We start from the raw sequence: 17,581 nt of genomic DNA on the forward strand, positions 1-17,581 counted from the left end.
GTCGAGAGATAGCATTCAACCGTGCTCATTATCTTATCACTTTCAGTGATCTTCTTGATAGTTTCAAAGGTTACTGGGAGTCCATTGATTGCATCATCCAATACGCGATGAACTTCCTCCTCTGCTTTTATATTTGCTACAAGAGTCTCCTCCGGGGTTTTTGATTGGGAGCCTATTAATCTTGGCAATGCGTCAGCTTGCCCGAAGGTGGTAGTAGACTGATACTTGATCTTGAAGTCGTAACCCAGAAGTGTGGTTGCCCATCGTTGCAGTCGGTTAGCTGTATGAACAGGAATTCCTTTCTTTGACCCAAAAACTGCAAGTAATGGCCTATGGCCTGTTATTAGGGTAAAATGTCGACCATATATCATCTTATTGAACTTTTTCACTGCAAAGATAATTGATAGGGCTTCTTTCTCAATCTGACTATAGTTCCTTTCGGTCGTTGTCAGAAATCTGGCAGAGTGAGAGATAGGTTTTTCAGACCCATCAGGAAAAATGTGGAGATGACTGTGCCCACACCATAGTTAGAGGCATCTGAAGCAACGGCTATCGGCAGCGAAGGATCATAATGTGTCAACAGTTTTATCCCAATGAGAAGGAAAAATAGTATTTCTTACGTCTCGTGACTCTGTGTAAGTCACTTGATCAGAGTAAATAAATCACTGAAATTCACTCTGAAGAAGTAGTTTACATCAAGTCACGAAACGTCAGAAATACAATTGTTCTACAAAGAAATATATATTCATTATTAGATCGATTTCATTCTAGTTCAATGAACAAATACAGGCTACCTCATTAAGATCCACATAATTACCATAACCAATAGTTGGAGATTTCGGATAACATCGTTTAGAATTGTTTCCAATGACATATACAGTCATTCTTCACCCTCTGTTAGATCTAAAACTTCTTCTTTCTATTACTAATATTTTTTTCTCTAATACTGATATCGTCACTATTTTCTCTTGAGATTCATGTTGATAATAAGGTGTAAGAACTTGAACCGAGATATAAGTGCTCCACTTTCTACATTACACATGACTAACTGACTCCAACATGTAACTATTATGATGTTCAATATTCCTAGGTTAAAGAATATAAATAACTCAACTGATTTTGAATAGGGTAACATATTTGTTAACTGAATTCATTTCTTATTATTTCATTAAATTTTTTTAGAAGAATAAGATAGATATAAGAAAGAATAAACAATAATTGAATAGAACTAGAAAGAAGGAAGGTCTAAGACAAAGTGGGTTGAAAAATGCTGATCCGCAGTCTATGCACCACTTGAGAGGGTAACAGGAATAAGTAAGTAAGTAAGTAAGTTAATTTTGTAAGTAAAATCTAATTTATGATACATAAATGCATAAAATCTTATTAGAAATAGGATAAATACACATTTAATTTATTTTCGAAAGTCAAATATAAAATACTTTGAAATTATATTAGATGATCTTTTAGTCACTTTAATTAAATACTAATATCATTTAAGAAATATAATCATGATATTGCTATCATGATTAGTAATAATAATAATAATAATAGTGGTAGTGATAGTAATAATAGTGACGGTAGTGATAATGGTAACAGTAGTAGTAATAGTGATAGTAGTAATCGTATCAGTCACGGGAACAATAGTAGTCATAGTAACAGTAGTAATAGTATAACAATCAGAAAATAATAAATAAAAACAGATTTAAGGAAAATAATAATGTTTAATTAGGTTCTTTTTTATTCTTCTTATTATTATTTGGATGAATAAATTTGAAAACAAAAAGTAAATAAACAATTCTCATAGAAATAATCGAATTCAATGAGGATATTTATTGGATTACACACTTTGGTATCCATGGATGAATGATTCTGGAATTATTGATTTGTCTTATTCTTACTATATGAATAATAATAATAATACAATAATGGTATGAAGAAAATAACATGGATAATAAAACTAATAATAATAAACCAATAATTATAATAACAACAAAAAAATCAATAAATTTTCTTTAATTTGAAAATTAAAAAATAAAAATCTTTTTATCAGAATGGGTTTTGTGGAGAGTTTTAGAAATTTCACAGGTTGAAATCATGAGTCGACCACCATGGAAAACCTGGAAGCACTGGACGGCCGTTTCGTCCTAGTATGGGACTCCTCAGCAGTGCGCATCCACGATCCTGAACCACGCGAGATCTATTTTTTCATTGGAATAATTATGAATGGTGTTTTGAACTGTCTATTAATCACTACCTCCCACATTCACAGTCACATTTGACTAATTCTTCTACAAATATTGTTTCATATTTTATTGGTACGTTGTGGTCTGTTTGATTGGTATATACACCCACTTAACAGGCAGGGCAAAAACGGGAAGCAGGAATTATAAGGACACTAGACTGTTCGTACTGGTTTCATGCGTCATTGGTCCGATCGATAATTCACTGTTCTCTAATTGGCGGTATCATCACGTTATACATTAACAGGGCACACAGGCTACAAGTTATAACACTTATATTAAGTCTATATTATTTGCTGTTAGAGAGTGAATGACTTTAAGACAAAGTTTTGTTACAAGAAAAGTTAGATGGTGGATAACAGTGGAATATACGATGCATGTTTCGTCTTAAATAAGACTCATCAGCTGAATATATATCTGTATCACACAGTTGATATTCATTCAAGGACTTCAACCCAGTACCGTTTGTTTTAACCGCCATTGCGTTATTCACTTAGCTAATGACTGCTTATAGCCACTTGATTGTGCAACGGGATGATGTTTAAATTCAGAAAAATGGGACGAAACGCATATCCTGGATTTCACTGCTACCCACTATCCATTTCTGCTCATAAAGCTTGTGACTTAAAACAATATCGAGGTAGTCCACATATGAGTCGATCACCATGGACAACCTGGAACAGAATTGAACCCATTTCATGAAAAATCATTTTATAAGACAATCATATATCTGTAAACATTCATCAAATTGGTTCAATATACACATTTGGAATCTATTAGATAAAGTAAATGATAGTTTTTTCATAAAGAAACTAATTATTTGTTTGTTATATAAGAAAATATACTACAAGTTAGTATATAACTAGAGAAATCACGATCTACCTAGGAGAATGTCTAAATAAAAGGTATCTGTCATAAGAGGACGAGTTTATACACAACTCCATTCTCTACTGATTGATAATAATAGTTTATTATTGTATTCTTTACCTAACTAATGTCAATAAACAATGATCAAACTTTGGAACTACTCTCCAAAATAATGTTATCACCATTATTATTATTATTATCATATATGGATACTAACAGCAACAAAACAGGTGGGTAGAACACTTCAAAGAACTCTTGAATCGACCAGCTCCACTGAACCCACCCTACATCGAAGCAGCACTCACGGACCCCTCAATCAATGTTGGCCCACCAACAATTGAAGAAATCAGCATGGCCATCAGACAAATCAAGAGTGGCAAAGCAGCAGGACCAGACAACATTCCAGTAGAGGCACTAAAAGCAGACGTAGCGGCGACTGCAAGGATACTCCACATTCTCTTCAATAAGATTTGGGATGACGAACAACTACCAAAAGACTGGAAAGAAGGACTTCTGATCAAAATACCGGAGAAAGGCGATCTCAGCAAGTGTGATAACTACAGAGGCATCACTCTTCTCTCAATACCGGGAAAAGTCTTCAACAGGATATTGTTAAACAGGATGAAGGACTGTGTAGACGCCCAACTTCGTGACCAACAGGCAGGATTCCGTAAGGATAGATCGTGTACAGACCAAATCGCAACTCTACGGATCATTGTGGAACAATCAATTGAATGGAATTCATCACTCTACATCAACTTCATTGACTACGAAAAGGCATTTGATAGCGTGGACAGAACAACACTATGGAAACTTCTCTGACACTACGGCGTACCTCAGAAGATAGTCAATATCATACAGGATTCCTATGATGGATTAGACTGCAAAATCGTGCATGGAGGACAGTTGACAAAGTCGTTCGAAGTGAAGACTGGTGTTAGGCAAGGTTGCTTACTCTCACCCTTTCTCTTTCTCCTGGTGATCGACTGGATAATGAAGACGTCAACATCTGAAGAGAAGCACGGGATACAATGGACATCTAAGATGCAGTTGGACGATCTGGACTTCGCAGATGATCTGGCCCTTCTATCCCAAACGCAACAACAAATGCAGGAGAAGACGAACAGTGTGGCAGCAGCCTCAGCAGCAGTAGGTCTCAATATACACAAAGGGAAAAGCAGGATTCTCCGATACAACACAACATGCACCGATCCAATCACAATTGACGGAGAAGATTTGGAAGATGTAAAGACCTTTACGTATTTGGGCAGCATCATTGATGAACAGGATGGATCTGATGCAGATGTGAAGGCTTGGATCGGCAAAGCAAGAACCGTATATTTACAATTGAAGAACATCTGGAACTCAAAACAACTGTCAACCAACACCAAGGTCAGGAGTTTCAATACAAATGTCGATACAATTCTACTGTATGGGGCAGAAACCTGGAGAACTACGAAAACCATCATCCAGAAAATACAGGTGTTTATCAACAGCTGTCTACGCAAAATACTTCAGATCCGTTGGCCGGACAATATTAGCGATAACCAACTGTGGGAGAGAACAAACCAGATCCCAGTGGAGGAAGAAATCAGGAAGAAGCGCTGGAAGTGGATAGGACACACATTGAGGAAAGCACCCAACTGCTTCACAAGACAAGCCCTCACATGGAATCCTCAAGGCCAAAGGAAAAGAGCAAGATTAAAGAACACATTACACTGAGAAATGGAAATAGACGTGAGAAAAATGAACAAGAATTGGATGGAAGTAGAGAGGAAGGCCCAGGACAGAGTGGGTTGGAGAATGCTGGTCGGCGGCCTATGCTCCGTTGGGAGTAACAGGCGTAAGTAAGTAAGCAAGTAATAGGGATGCTAAGTAATTTCTAAGTAGTATTTCAGCAATAAAAGATTTTTGAATGTCTGATTTGTGCACTAAAGGTATATAACAGTAAAATCAAATAACTAAATGAATAAACCAACTTTTATTAGATAAGTTTATCATCAATCCTGCTACATATGCTTTTTTGTGAAATATTTACGATAAAACGTCAGTACAAAAGATGTTTGATCGAATAGTTTCACAGTATTTGGGCGCCGAGTTAATGTCAGACATTAATGAGGAAGAATGTATTTGTAAAATCTCAGAATTCATTCGCTGAGATTTTACGGAAGATGTTTCTTTCTGACTCCTTTTCGTCAGTACAGCAGTATGTAGAAGCGGTATACATTATCTATGGACAAATCCTAGTGGCCATCTACGTCAAAGTTAAAATTCAAACCAGTCTTTATAAATAAATCTAAATGGTAGTTGTAATTATCATTTCCTCAAGTCTGAATTTATACAGGAGTTCGTTATGTGTGGTAATCAATGTCATATGTGTCAGGTCGTTCTTAATGCAGATCGAATCCTATCGAACAAGTTGCAATGTGGCCACTAGTATAGGTGACTCGACATTGCGTTGAGATAAGATGGTAGTTGGAGGCAGTCGACAGGAAACCCTGGACCCGGGTTTCGTGCTACTTGGCACTCGTCAGCAAGGTGTAGCTGTAAAGGTCATTTTAAACTTTACAATTTCTCGTCAAACAATTGGTATATTCATTACCAATCTATTCTTGTTGCATCAGGATTTGTATTATAGATTAAACTATCTCATCAATATGTATTTCTACTTTGCTAGAGAGATAAAATGACATTGGGGTTGTACTGATACTACTAGCTTTACTAAATATAAATAGTTTACGATTAAGAAAATTTATTTATAAAACTATGCAATGAATTACAATAGAAAACCAAATTAGCATAACAAAACGCAACACTTTTTCTAAGCAACGTTTATATAAGCAAGTATATGAACAATTAAGAAAAAAGGGACAATGGATATATAATAATAAGGGATTCACTTAGTGAATGAAGCACATTTCATCAATATTTCATGCAAAAACAACCAATGTTAATAGTGAATGAAAATCATTTACTCTAAATAATTATCAGAAGAGGTTTTGTGGATGTTATAGTAGTGTTATAGTTGAATTCATGAGTCGATTGAATCTAGACCACCATGGAAATCCCGAAAGAACTGGACGGCCGTTTCGTCCTAATAAAGGACTCTTCAGCATTGCGCATCCCCGATCCCGTCAAGCGAGACTCGAAACCAGGATTTATCAGTCTCTCGCGCGAACGCTTAACCTCTAGACCATATCATATAAACTTACTCGTTAATTTGATTTGATCTAAATCGCGGGGCGGGATCGTGGTTGCGTATTGCTGAGGAGTCCTATATTAGAACGAAACGGCCGTCCAATGCTTCTAGATTTAAATGATTAATAATTTAAATTTTTATTTTATTTGTTGGATCACTCATTTTTCATATCAGTAAATAACTTTTCATTTGAATGGCATGCATTAGTATAAAGTAGTATTTTATAAATAGACTAAATGTATTGCCTACTACACAAGTAAATTGTCCATTAGAAGAAAACATTATTTTAGTATTCTGTTCATCTGAAGCAAAATTTCTAATGCTATAATCGAGTTATTTGTAAATCGCTGAGTTATAAAATTGATAAGTCTTGCTAATTGAACGCTAGATTTGGTTCCTAAGCTCTTCTAGTAACCCTCAGTCTAGATTTACACAGGAACTTGAACACGTGAGAAAAAGCGTGAATTATGGAAAAAACGCTTTACTCCAACGATTCGTTTATGTACAAAAAATCTGAGGTTTTTTATAGTAATTTAGATATCCTTGGGTTTTCGGATAATTTTGGGAATGCTAATGAACATAGTAGTAGTATACGTAATCATCCAACCAGAAACTCAACATATGACTATTCACTTTCTGGATGTTTCTGGCAAAACTTTCAGTGAATGCTGGTTGGATAAGATACTTCTTAGTGTTTTCAGAGCCTTTTTAAACTTTCTTTTCAAGGAATTTTCTGGATCTCTCCAACAAAAATTAAATGTTCATTTGATTTTTATAGTTCATTTGTATCGTAGGTTTTACGTAATACATCAAGATTTGAAACTGAAAATGATGACTTTAAAGTACAAGTTCCTTCACAATTTAAGGTACATATCGTTTAAATAAACTAAGTAATATGAAATCAGGGTTTAAGATTTCCTACTCTAAACTTTCAGTTATGTAACATCAATACATAATACATACAATGTTTAGTCACTCAAACCAATTACTACTTAGTTGTTAAAATTGAATCATTACGAAAAGACTAAACAGACATGGTATTTGTCACTATTTAGAGATCACCCAACTGCAAGATGATATTCTGAAGTATATGACTTTGAAAAGTTGGTAAACATCATAATACTTAGTTTAATATAGGTACATATAGATATTTTACCTAAATAATGATTAAAATTACAGAAACAGTGAAGCTAATCCGTGTCGGGTAGAGACAGGTATCTATCTCAGTACAATGGAAGATGATCGCGTAATTTCGCGAATTGGTTAAGAATAGACATTAACACCATTGGATGCCGGTTCAGTAGTCTAGAAGTTAAACGCTCGTGCGCGAGACTGATAGGTCCTGGGTTCGAATCTCGCGAACAGGATTGTGAGGAGTCCCACAATAGGACGAAACGGCCATCCAGTGCTTACAGTTTTTCAATGGTGGTCTAACATCAATCGGTTCATGATCTCAATCAAAACAAACTCAATCTCACACTTTGATATCAGTTCTTATAAACATTTCTCGTGTTTCAATGAATATATGGATAGTTAACATTGATGAAATCAATATTCAATGGAATGGATCAATATAAAAGTCTAATTAGTTATTCCACTTTTATGACTAGTCATAAGTTAATGCATTCTACACCAAAGATTCTGAAATAATGGAGATTTGTAGCTCAGGTGGATGATTTTGATGCAGTTTTGTTCTCTGAGCTGGATCGTTCGGTCAGATAGAAGTCTATCTGAAGTTTGTGCTGATGATGTCGTTCAGAAGAACGATGAAAGCTCCACGACCAAACCATCCAGCTCAGAGAACAAAACTCCATCACCATCAAAGATTTTCCCAATGTACAAACAGTAATTCTATTCTAATTAACCAAGTTAATAACTTATAAGTGTATTTTCATTCTGTTTATAAAAACAACTACCATTTAAAAGAAAACAAGTATCATGCAAATCATGTACTTTTACTAAGTTTAACTATCATCACAAATATATAATACAGGGATTTCATGCTAAACTATTGAAATTAACTTCTATTAATAATGAAGCATTCACAATTAGTGATGACTACCTGACCTTTTACGATATTCAAAGTTTCAACTAATTCCTTTTCTCCCTGTTACTGTTACCATGGTTACGCAACATCATGTCCATATTCTGTAATATCTTCTTTATCTAAATAAATTGAATATTTACTAAAAAAAATTAGTTTTTTTTAAATTTATAAATGATTACATAATCTTACTTTTCTAAATATTCAACAATTTGTTCATGACCAAATTGTTTCGCATTAGTTAATGGTGTATTTCCCCAACGATCAATTGAATTAAGTGTTACACCACAAACTTCAATAAAAAATTTGACAGCATCTAATGAACCACAACTAGCAGCTACATGTAAACCAGTACGTCCATCATAATCAATTGAATTAAAATCTACTCCATGAATAAAACATCTAAAAGATTTAAAAAAAAGTGTTTAAAATAAGAAATAATATTCTATAATAATTAGTTATTTTAGAAACTTTATATTCGGTCGTCGCTGATTGCTGTGCCGGAGAAAAACGCTGATCACTTATACACGGAACGAGAGACTTCTGCAATTCCCATGATGCGAAAGTATGAACACAAAGACTAGTATAAGTGATGATTTATTAACCCCAAAACACTATGACGACGACTCTAGTAGAAAATACACTCGTTTATATACTGATTGTCTACCCATTTTGATGAATAATTAAGATGAAATCACATAATGAGCATAGTTCATGTCCATTGAATACAAGAATATCGTATATTATACAGAATAAAATATCATACGAGAAAAGAAAACAAATACTACATTGAGTAATCCTTACATTGAATCAAAACGGAAGGTAGTCTTGAACAAAATTCATAATGAGTAAATCAATGAAAAATTGACTTTTCTTTCCATTATATCACAATTGTTTTCAATAACTTCATCATCAAGCTCTACAGTTATAATTTCAACAGTTCAGATCATAAGTCAATTGAAGCTAGACCACTATGGAAAATCTGGAAGCACTCGACGATCTTTTTGTCCTATTATAGGACTCCTTAGCAATGCGCATCCACAATTCCGCCTCACGAGATTTGAACTCAGAACCTATCGGTCTCGCGCACAAACGCTTAGCCTCTAGACCATTGAGTCGGCTGGCATCCAATGATGTTAATGTCTAATTTCAACCTCTTCCGATTCTACAGTTATAAGTCCATAATTATTGTGGTATTTTTACAAAGGCCAAAATAAGGCATGTATTAATGTATTTGACAATGGTAAATGTAAAAAAATGATGAACGTTTTCATCTGTTACGATATATATGTATACTTCAAAATTGTATTATTTGCAAATTAGAAAGGTCATTGAATAATTTAAAGTGTTCAATCACGATCAGTAGAGTAGTATTATAGCAAAAATGAAAATGCCAAAAAATTTGTTTAAATAAAATGCATAGTAGGAGAATTTCATCTATTCAATCATCAAAAGCGGTCATAAAAGGAACCCCCTTTTTAAAATGGCTCTAACTACAGACACTACTTATCTGTTATTGATCGACAATTCATTTTTTTATATTACATTAATAACTGAAAATAATTAATTATATTAGCCTAGTCAGTCAGCTACAACGTAGAAACAGGCACATATATGCATCGGCCCAAGTTGGCATACCTCATTAACACAACAAGATGGACACCCGATTCATGGAAGTAGTTAATTCAGTGGTGGTAATTTATAAAAGATTGCATATCAGCACATAGCACAGGAAGAAAGAATTAGTTCGTAGAAAGAAAGATATGAAGCGATTTTAATCCCATAGTTTAAAGGAAGACAGAGATTGTATACACCGATGCAGTTATGATCGATTCTGAACCATGTCACCAAGAGTCTCCAACCATTGATTACGATAGTCACGTGGACCCCAACCAAGTAGTCTGCATCTGCCAACATGGCTCAGACTAGAAGTTAGTGACTTTGTGAACTGATGCCACGTTTTGGTTTGGCCGCCCCTAACTTTCTTCCAACCACTTTCAACACCAGTTAGCATTGCGCGTCGTGGTAATCGGTGTTCGGGCAACACGTGACACAACCATCTCAGTCGATGAAAATTCACAACCTCACCAACTAATTTACCATCATTCCCTAATACCCGCTTTTTTATATTAGTCCATATGTAATTAAAAACAAAGAAACGTAACAAGACGAATGAATTAATCGTGTTCTGTAAGTATTGTCATTCTCATTTTATTTGAATTTGTAAAAGGAACCAGTTGACTGAAATAACATTGGTAACAGAACTAAGATAATAAAACAGGGGATTAAAATAATCAAACAACTAAAGACCTAATTAATAATGACATCAGGGTTCTTCTTCATTCGTTTAATTTTAAAATCTTTATTGACCAATTAATCATTTCAGATCGGCTTGAATTTACGGATTACATAATCATTAATCAATTGAGACCTTAGTGACTAACTAATGTTAGAGTTCAGTATCAATAATAAACTTGACAATATTATTAGTGAAAGTAATACTAGTTTTTATGACTGTAAAATAGATTAGGTATTGAGTATATGACGTTAAATTAAGACTACCATTTAAGTAGTGTTGATGTTAATCGAAAAGCACTAGATAAGGATGATGAATTGCATAATAAGGTAATGAATCCTCATAGAATAAGATCGTCAGCATATGTATTACATATAGCATACTTCAGTGAGCGATGCTTGGGGATGTAGAAGCGGATCAGAAAAAAAACTATGGACATCCACATAATGATGTAGTTGAAATCCATAAAAACACTGACCACCTGGTTGATATTCACATGATTAGAACAACACATGTAAGCAAACAATTGTTTTCAATAAAGATCGTCATCAGGCTTTACTCTAATTTACATGAATATTTATTACGAAAATGTTAAACCAATCAAGGTAATTTGACTCGATAATCACAATGAATTAGAATAAGTCACCACACTTAATAGGTAAAAGTACAAGTTGATAGTAGGAAGACAGGCGTTCTGATCGTAGTAAGAATAATAAAATAAAATACGATAACAAAGGTTATATCAATAGTTAAACATTAGAAATAGAAGGTCAAACGTGGATAAATAGACTTAAAATAATCATCACGAAACATTAAAACCATTACGTAATAAGAAGTGTGTACATATATTAGATAGTGAAGAATACAAACGGAAAGAAGCGAAAAATTACAAACTAATACAGAAATATGAGAATAATGTTAATGATAACAAAAATAAAGTCTAAAAAAAAGTCGGTTAACTTCACTTGGTATTGTTTTTACTTGAATCTTCCCATTGAGGTTTAAGACTGCAATTGATCAGTCTGTTATTAGCATATGTGCATACTGTGCGTATGCCTCGATATTGCCATAATTTACAAGCATTACAAGCAAAGATGGATAGTGCCTGGCAGTGGGATCCAGGACGCGCGGTACTGATGTTCGGTACAGAGTTCGAGTTTCAGAGTGAACATCAACTCTGAGATGCGGGTACATCCAGCTGACGAGTCCCGAACGGGACGAAACGCGCGTCCTGCATTCCACTGCTAGCCACTATCCATCTTTGCTTAAAAAGTCGTTTGTTGAATAATATCCGGTCATGGAAGGGATAGGGGGGGTCATGAATTTCTTCTGTACATATCAATTGGTGTTATATGTACGAATTCCTATGACTTCAGCTATGTGTAGGAGACCGGAACGAACTCCGTTGGGAAATGATGGAGGTATACGATAGATTCGATTTATCTACAGTATGACCGATATCAATAAGATGTACCAAGATAGAACTGCGTATTGTTTTCATTTGGCCCTTTATAAACCAAGCTGGTAGATGTTCATTCATTCGTTGGTTAAGTTATATATTAGAATAAAGCCTGATGACGATCTAATTGAAAATAATTGTTCGCTTACATGTGTTGTTCTAATTTTCACAATGGGAATCTTTAATATTCACATGATTACCATCACTATTGCAGATGCATTCACTCTTTATGTTTCCTTAGATCTTCAAATTTTAAACTTACCCTATAAATATTACTCAATAGATTAAAGTTGTTCTTCTTTAATCACATTATCTATGCCTAGTTTTTCAACTAAATCTAGAACTGTCAATAATTCTGATACCCTATCACTTTTCTTGATAATTTATTCACAATATTACACGTTACCTATGAATGATTTTCCGAAACTTATATAGTTAAAAAGAAATGAATATACAGTAATTTATCTTTATATAATATTATAGCCCGAAGACGCCAATCAGAAGCAGCGAATTATCGAGCGGAACAATGACGTGTAAACCCGCATGAGCAGCCTAGAGTTCTGATTGGTCCTGCTTTCCGCCTAGCCCAGTCAGTTAAGCCCAGAACACCAGTCTCAGCCTCTGCAATATGAATCCTTATATTGCAAACGTACTGAGTTTATATACCAATCAAACAGAGCACAACGTACGAATAAAATAGGAAACATCATCAGTGCAAGAAATAGCCAGATGTGGATGTGAGCGAGGGAGGCAGTAATTAATATACTGGGTATAACTCAAGAATGGTAAAACGTATAATAATAGTTTATGGGTCAAAATAAAGCTTATAATAAGAGGAATATGAATATGCATAGTTTAGTTACTTAATCATTATACAATAGGAATATACGTTTAGTATTGGTCCACAGTTAGATCCCAAAGCTACAATTCATTATGTTTATCGGGACCTAACATATAAGTATATAATAATCATATACTCATACGAAGAAATAATTAAGAAAAGGTATTTTAACCATCTGTATATATAACCCGTGTTGACTTGTGTTTTTTTTAAATATTTTTATACTACTTATTTATTATAACAGTAAACACCTATTAATGTTGTTAAAAGTAAATTGAATATTCCTCATATAACTTGGAAATGATACATTCATTTTTCAATTCTAAATAATACACTTGTGCAAGAAATAATTAAACATAATAAATAATAAGGTATTACCTTATTGTTCAATAATAAGCTCAAAGGATATATGTTCAATAGGAGTTAAATAACATAATTCATCATATCGAATACATATATAAGTTAATTAAAACAGTCAGTATTTAAATAGTTGTGATCATGAGTCAAATGAAGCTAGACAACCATGGGAAATCTGGAAGCACTGGACGGCCGTTTCGTCCTAATATGGGATTCCTCAGAAGTGCTCACCTACGATCCAGCCCCCCGCGAGATTCGAACCCAGGACCTACCAACGTCACGCGCGAGCGCCTAACCGCTAGACCACTTGTATCTTCCCACTATTGTTTACGACTGTAATTGATCAGTCCCTTATTAGCATATATACATCCTGTGTGAACTACCTCGATATTGTTTTAAGTTGTAAGCATTATAAGCAGAGATGGATGGTGAATAGCAGTGGAATCCATGACGCGCGTTTCATCCTAATTTAGACTTCATCAACTGGATATACCTGTACCATACAGTTGATGTTCACTCCAAGATTCGAACCTAGTACCGTTCGCTTCGAACGCCATCACTTTACCCACTTAGCTAATGACTTCTGATAACCATTTGATTATTCAATGAGTTAATGTTTAAATTCACCATATGTTGTTTGCTTCTATCTTCCCATTATTGTTTAGGACTGTAATTGATCAATCTCTTATTGACATATCCACATCCTATGCATATTGTCTCTATATTGTCTTAAGGATTAATAATATTGAAGTTTTTACATAGAAAACTATTGTTCCTAATAAAACTTCCTGTTACCTTCATTTTAATTTACTTCAGATATATATTTCAAAAAGAAATTAATGTGAATATTCTATTGTCAATTTTCTGTGTGACCTGATATCTGTTTACTACTTTGAAGAAAATTCGTTTGAATAACAATAGGATTATTCGTGTATCAATTTTCAAATTATCTACAAGGTCACTTAGAATATACAAATGAATCATTTCTGTTAAGTTGATTGAAACAATTAGGTGTTTATATGATTTATTCTTCTAGTCAAATGATTATGAAATAATAAATATACAATGACTATCCAGTGACCTTCTTGAATATCTGAGCTATCTGTTCCTGTCATCTAGAAATTGAAACAAGTTATCTGTTTTTTCGATGGTTGAGATCATGAGTCAATTGAAGTTAGACTACTATGGAAAACCTGGAAGCACTGGATGGCTGTTTCGTCGTATTGTGGGACTCATCATCAGTGCGTATCCAAAATCCCGCCTCGTGAGATTCCAACCCAGGATCTATCGGTTTCGCGCGTGAATGCTTAACCACTAGACCACTGAGCCGACAGGTGTCCAACGGTGCTTATGACTAGCTTCAACTAATACATGAAATTGAGCGATACAACCACCATGTCATCGGCGAGTTACTATCTGATGTGAACAAAGAAACAAGAAGCCTTGACAAACTACCGAAGTTATTTTTCGGGACGTTATTTTAGTTAATTCAAAGCTTGTAAAACATTAATATTTATTTTTGTCCCTAGTCTATTCTACAGAACATGAGCTTTCTTTTGATGTGTGATTCACTGCCATAGCCCTTTTTGTTCAAAAGCTATTGTAATTTAAAAGTATTACTTTGTACTCTATTTTCTACGTTAATCTCCCGTTTTGGACATAATTGTATTTTCTAATTATTGTATGTTGTAGTCGGGTTAGTCATCTATTTATCCATGTATGTTTTTACACTGATCTGAAACCGAGAACCAGGTCGGAAACGGGAATGAATCGAGTGGTGTTCAAGTTGACTTGTCTTCTCTCACTCGCGTGCTTGTCAGCCAATCAGGTGATAGAATAGTTCTCTCGACTCCACTTCGAACTCACGCGTACTAGCCTCAAGGTTAAGCCCATCAGCTTATCGCGTCAACGTCTTAATCTAGATTAGACAAGTTATCCTCAGCTCTAAAAGTGGGTAAACATATACGGGACGTAACACTATCTCACAACAGACCCGGCTGAACTCCACTAGTCACCGTTTCTCACGAGAACCCCAGGTTATACCTCTTGAAGCCAGTCACTAGTGAGCATATGTTGGTTAATATGAAAACGGGTTTTGTGGAGATTGTAGTAATTTCAATAGTTAAGATCATGAGTCCATTGCTTCCACGTTTTCCATGGTAATATAGCCTTAATTGACTCTTGATCTCAACCATTGAAATTACCATAATATCCACAAAAACCCTTCTGATATGAATTATCTGTTTTTGTTTGTTTGTTTTTACATATCATTATTGTCTATTATTTGCATAATCTATTCAGGTGCGTTTATTAAATGTTTACGATCTTTTGCTGTACAAGTTACAAACGAGCCCAATCAGAGACATTGTGGTTGCTGGCAATATACATCGAAAAGAACGAAGATTAATCAGATGTCGATCCCTGAACTACTAACATTTAACTGGCGATCACTCAATACTTATCTTCAGGATGGATCAAGAAATAAAAAAGGAAACTTATTGAAATACTTTGTGCTGAGAATTCTATATTGTACCAAGACAATAATGAAGCCAATAGTAGTAATAGTTGTAGTAGCAGTAATAATAAAAGTCTTTTTCTAAAAAGATACTTCTAATAAAACAGAAATAAGGTTTAACAGTCAATAAACCTTAAATATATATTTAAGAAGGTCTGAGATTCGAACTCATGATGCTGAATACCACACTGAAAAATAGTTCCATTAGGTTTTATGGATGGATGTTCTTTTTTTGACAAAAAACCAGCTACAATCAAATATAGATTCTTGAGGTACGAACAGTCAGCTTTAGCTACGTAACATTCAAAAGTATTTAATCTTGAACTTGAGCTATTTACTTTACAACACCAATTCTAAATTTCTCACTGGAAACTTGATCATCAATGAGGGCATTAGTTTATATTGCATAATGTCCTTCGAATCCATCAAAGAAACAGTACACGTATCTATAAACAATTGTCTACACAAGATACTTGATGTCGGTTGATCGGATACCATCGGCAACAGACTACTGTGGGAGAGAAAAAACCAACTTTCAGCTGAAGAGGAAATTAGGAAAAGTCTTTGGATGTGGATAGGACATACATTATAGAAATCATCAAACTGCACCACGAGGTAAGCCCTAACTTGGAATTCTGAATGGAAGCGGAAAAAGGAAGTCCAAAGAATATACTGTATCGGAAATTAGAAGCAAACATGAAAAGAACGAATAGCAACTAGAAACAAGTGGAAACAATTGTCCAGGACAGAGTTGGATAAGAAATGCTGGTGGGTAACCTATGATTCGACACAAGGGGTAACAAGTGTAAGTAAGTAAGTAGAGTAATTTCCTTCAAATAAGATCAGTCTGTAATATGATGAAAAGTATTTTAATTCTTTAAAAACTCCCGATGAATGGGGGGGGCAGGGAAAGATGTTTTAATTCTATAAAACACATATACTTTATAATTATTTATATGACAACATACTAAAGACCTAATAATATGAATATGTAGATTAAGTACTTTTCATTTAATATTCTAATCTAATAATTCAAAAAATAGTTCACTTCTATGATTATAAAACAATGAACATTCCACTAAGACATAAAATTACTTCCTTAATAATATTAATATTAACAGTTGTCTACGCAAAATAATTCGGATCCGTTGGCCGGACACTATTAGCAACAACCAACTATGGGAAAGAACAAACCAGATCCCAAAGGAGGAAGAAATTAGGAAGAAGCGCTGGAATTGGATAGGACACACATTGAGGAAAGCACTCAACTGCATCACAAGACAAGCCCTCACATGGAATCCTCAAGGCCAAAGGAGAAGAGGAAGACCAAAGAACACAATACACCGAGAAATGGAGACAGACATGAGAAAAATGAACAAGAATTGGATGGAATTAGAAAAGAAGGCCAAGGACAGAGTGGGTTGGAGAATGTTGGTCGGCAGCCTATGTTCCATTGGGAGTAACAGGCGTAAGGAAGTAATATATTACGTAATCAAAAAAATGATTTAATTAAATGACTGATCGGTAGTTTTTTTGATCATTTAGTAAAAAATAAAACAACTAAACAGTTAGAAACGAAAAATTAATAAAGATATTTACATAAGGTTTGTAATTGTAAAACTCAGTTTAGTTTCATTTAAACAATGTAAAAAAAGAACTTTGTGGATAAACATTTTCATCAATATCAGTATACGGATTGTGGAGATTATTAAGTTTTTTTACTGAGATCATGAACCGACTGGTGCTAGACCACCATTGAAAAC

General features: G+C 34.4%; 1 protein-coding gene across 2 annotated transcripts in view; it reads right to left on the reverse strand.

Annotated features, from left to right (window-relative positions):
• Positions 1 to 919: 919 nt before the first annotated feature.
• Positions 920 to 17,581, reverse strand: part of MS3_00000569 (uncharacterized protein) — a 60,192-nt gene continuing 43,530 nt past the window's right edge. Inside the window, exons 11-13 of one of the 2 annotated variants that reach the window (XM_051208286.1) lie at positions 8,543 to 8,752; positions 8,374 to 8,492; positions 920 to 1,897 (exon numbers count right to left, since the gene is read on the reverse strand). In XM_051208286.1, coding sequence (XP_051065342.1) covers positions 8,432 to 8,492; positions 8,543 to 8,752 — 271 coding nt within the window. In that variant the 3' untranslated portion in view covers positions 920 to 1,897; positions 8,374 to 8,431. The remainder of the gene's footprint in view (positions 1,898 to 8,373; positions 8,493 to 8,542; positions 8,753 to 17,581) is intronic. The other variant, XM_035732337.2, reaches the window with a different exon arrangement.

Source organism: Schistosoma haematobium, chromosome 6 (assembly GCF_000699445.3).
Source record: "Schistosoma haematobium chromosome 6, whole genome shotgun sequence".
NCBI classification, from domain to species: domain Eukaryota; kingdom Metazoa; phylum Platyhelminthes; class Trematoda; order Strigeidida; family Schistosomatidae; genus Schistosoma; species Schistosoma haematobium.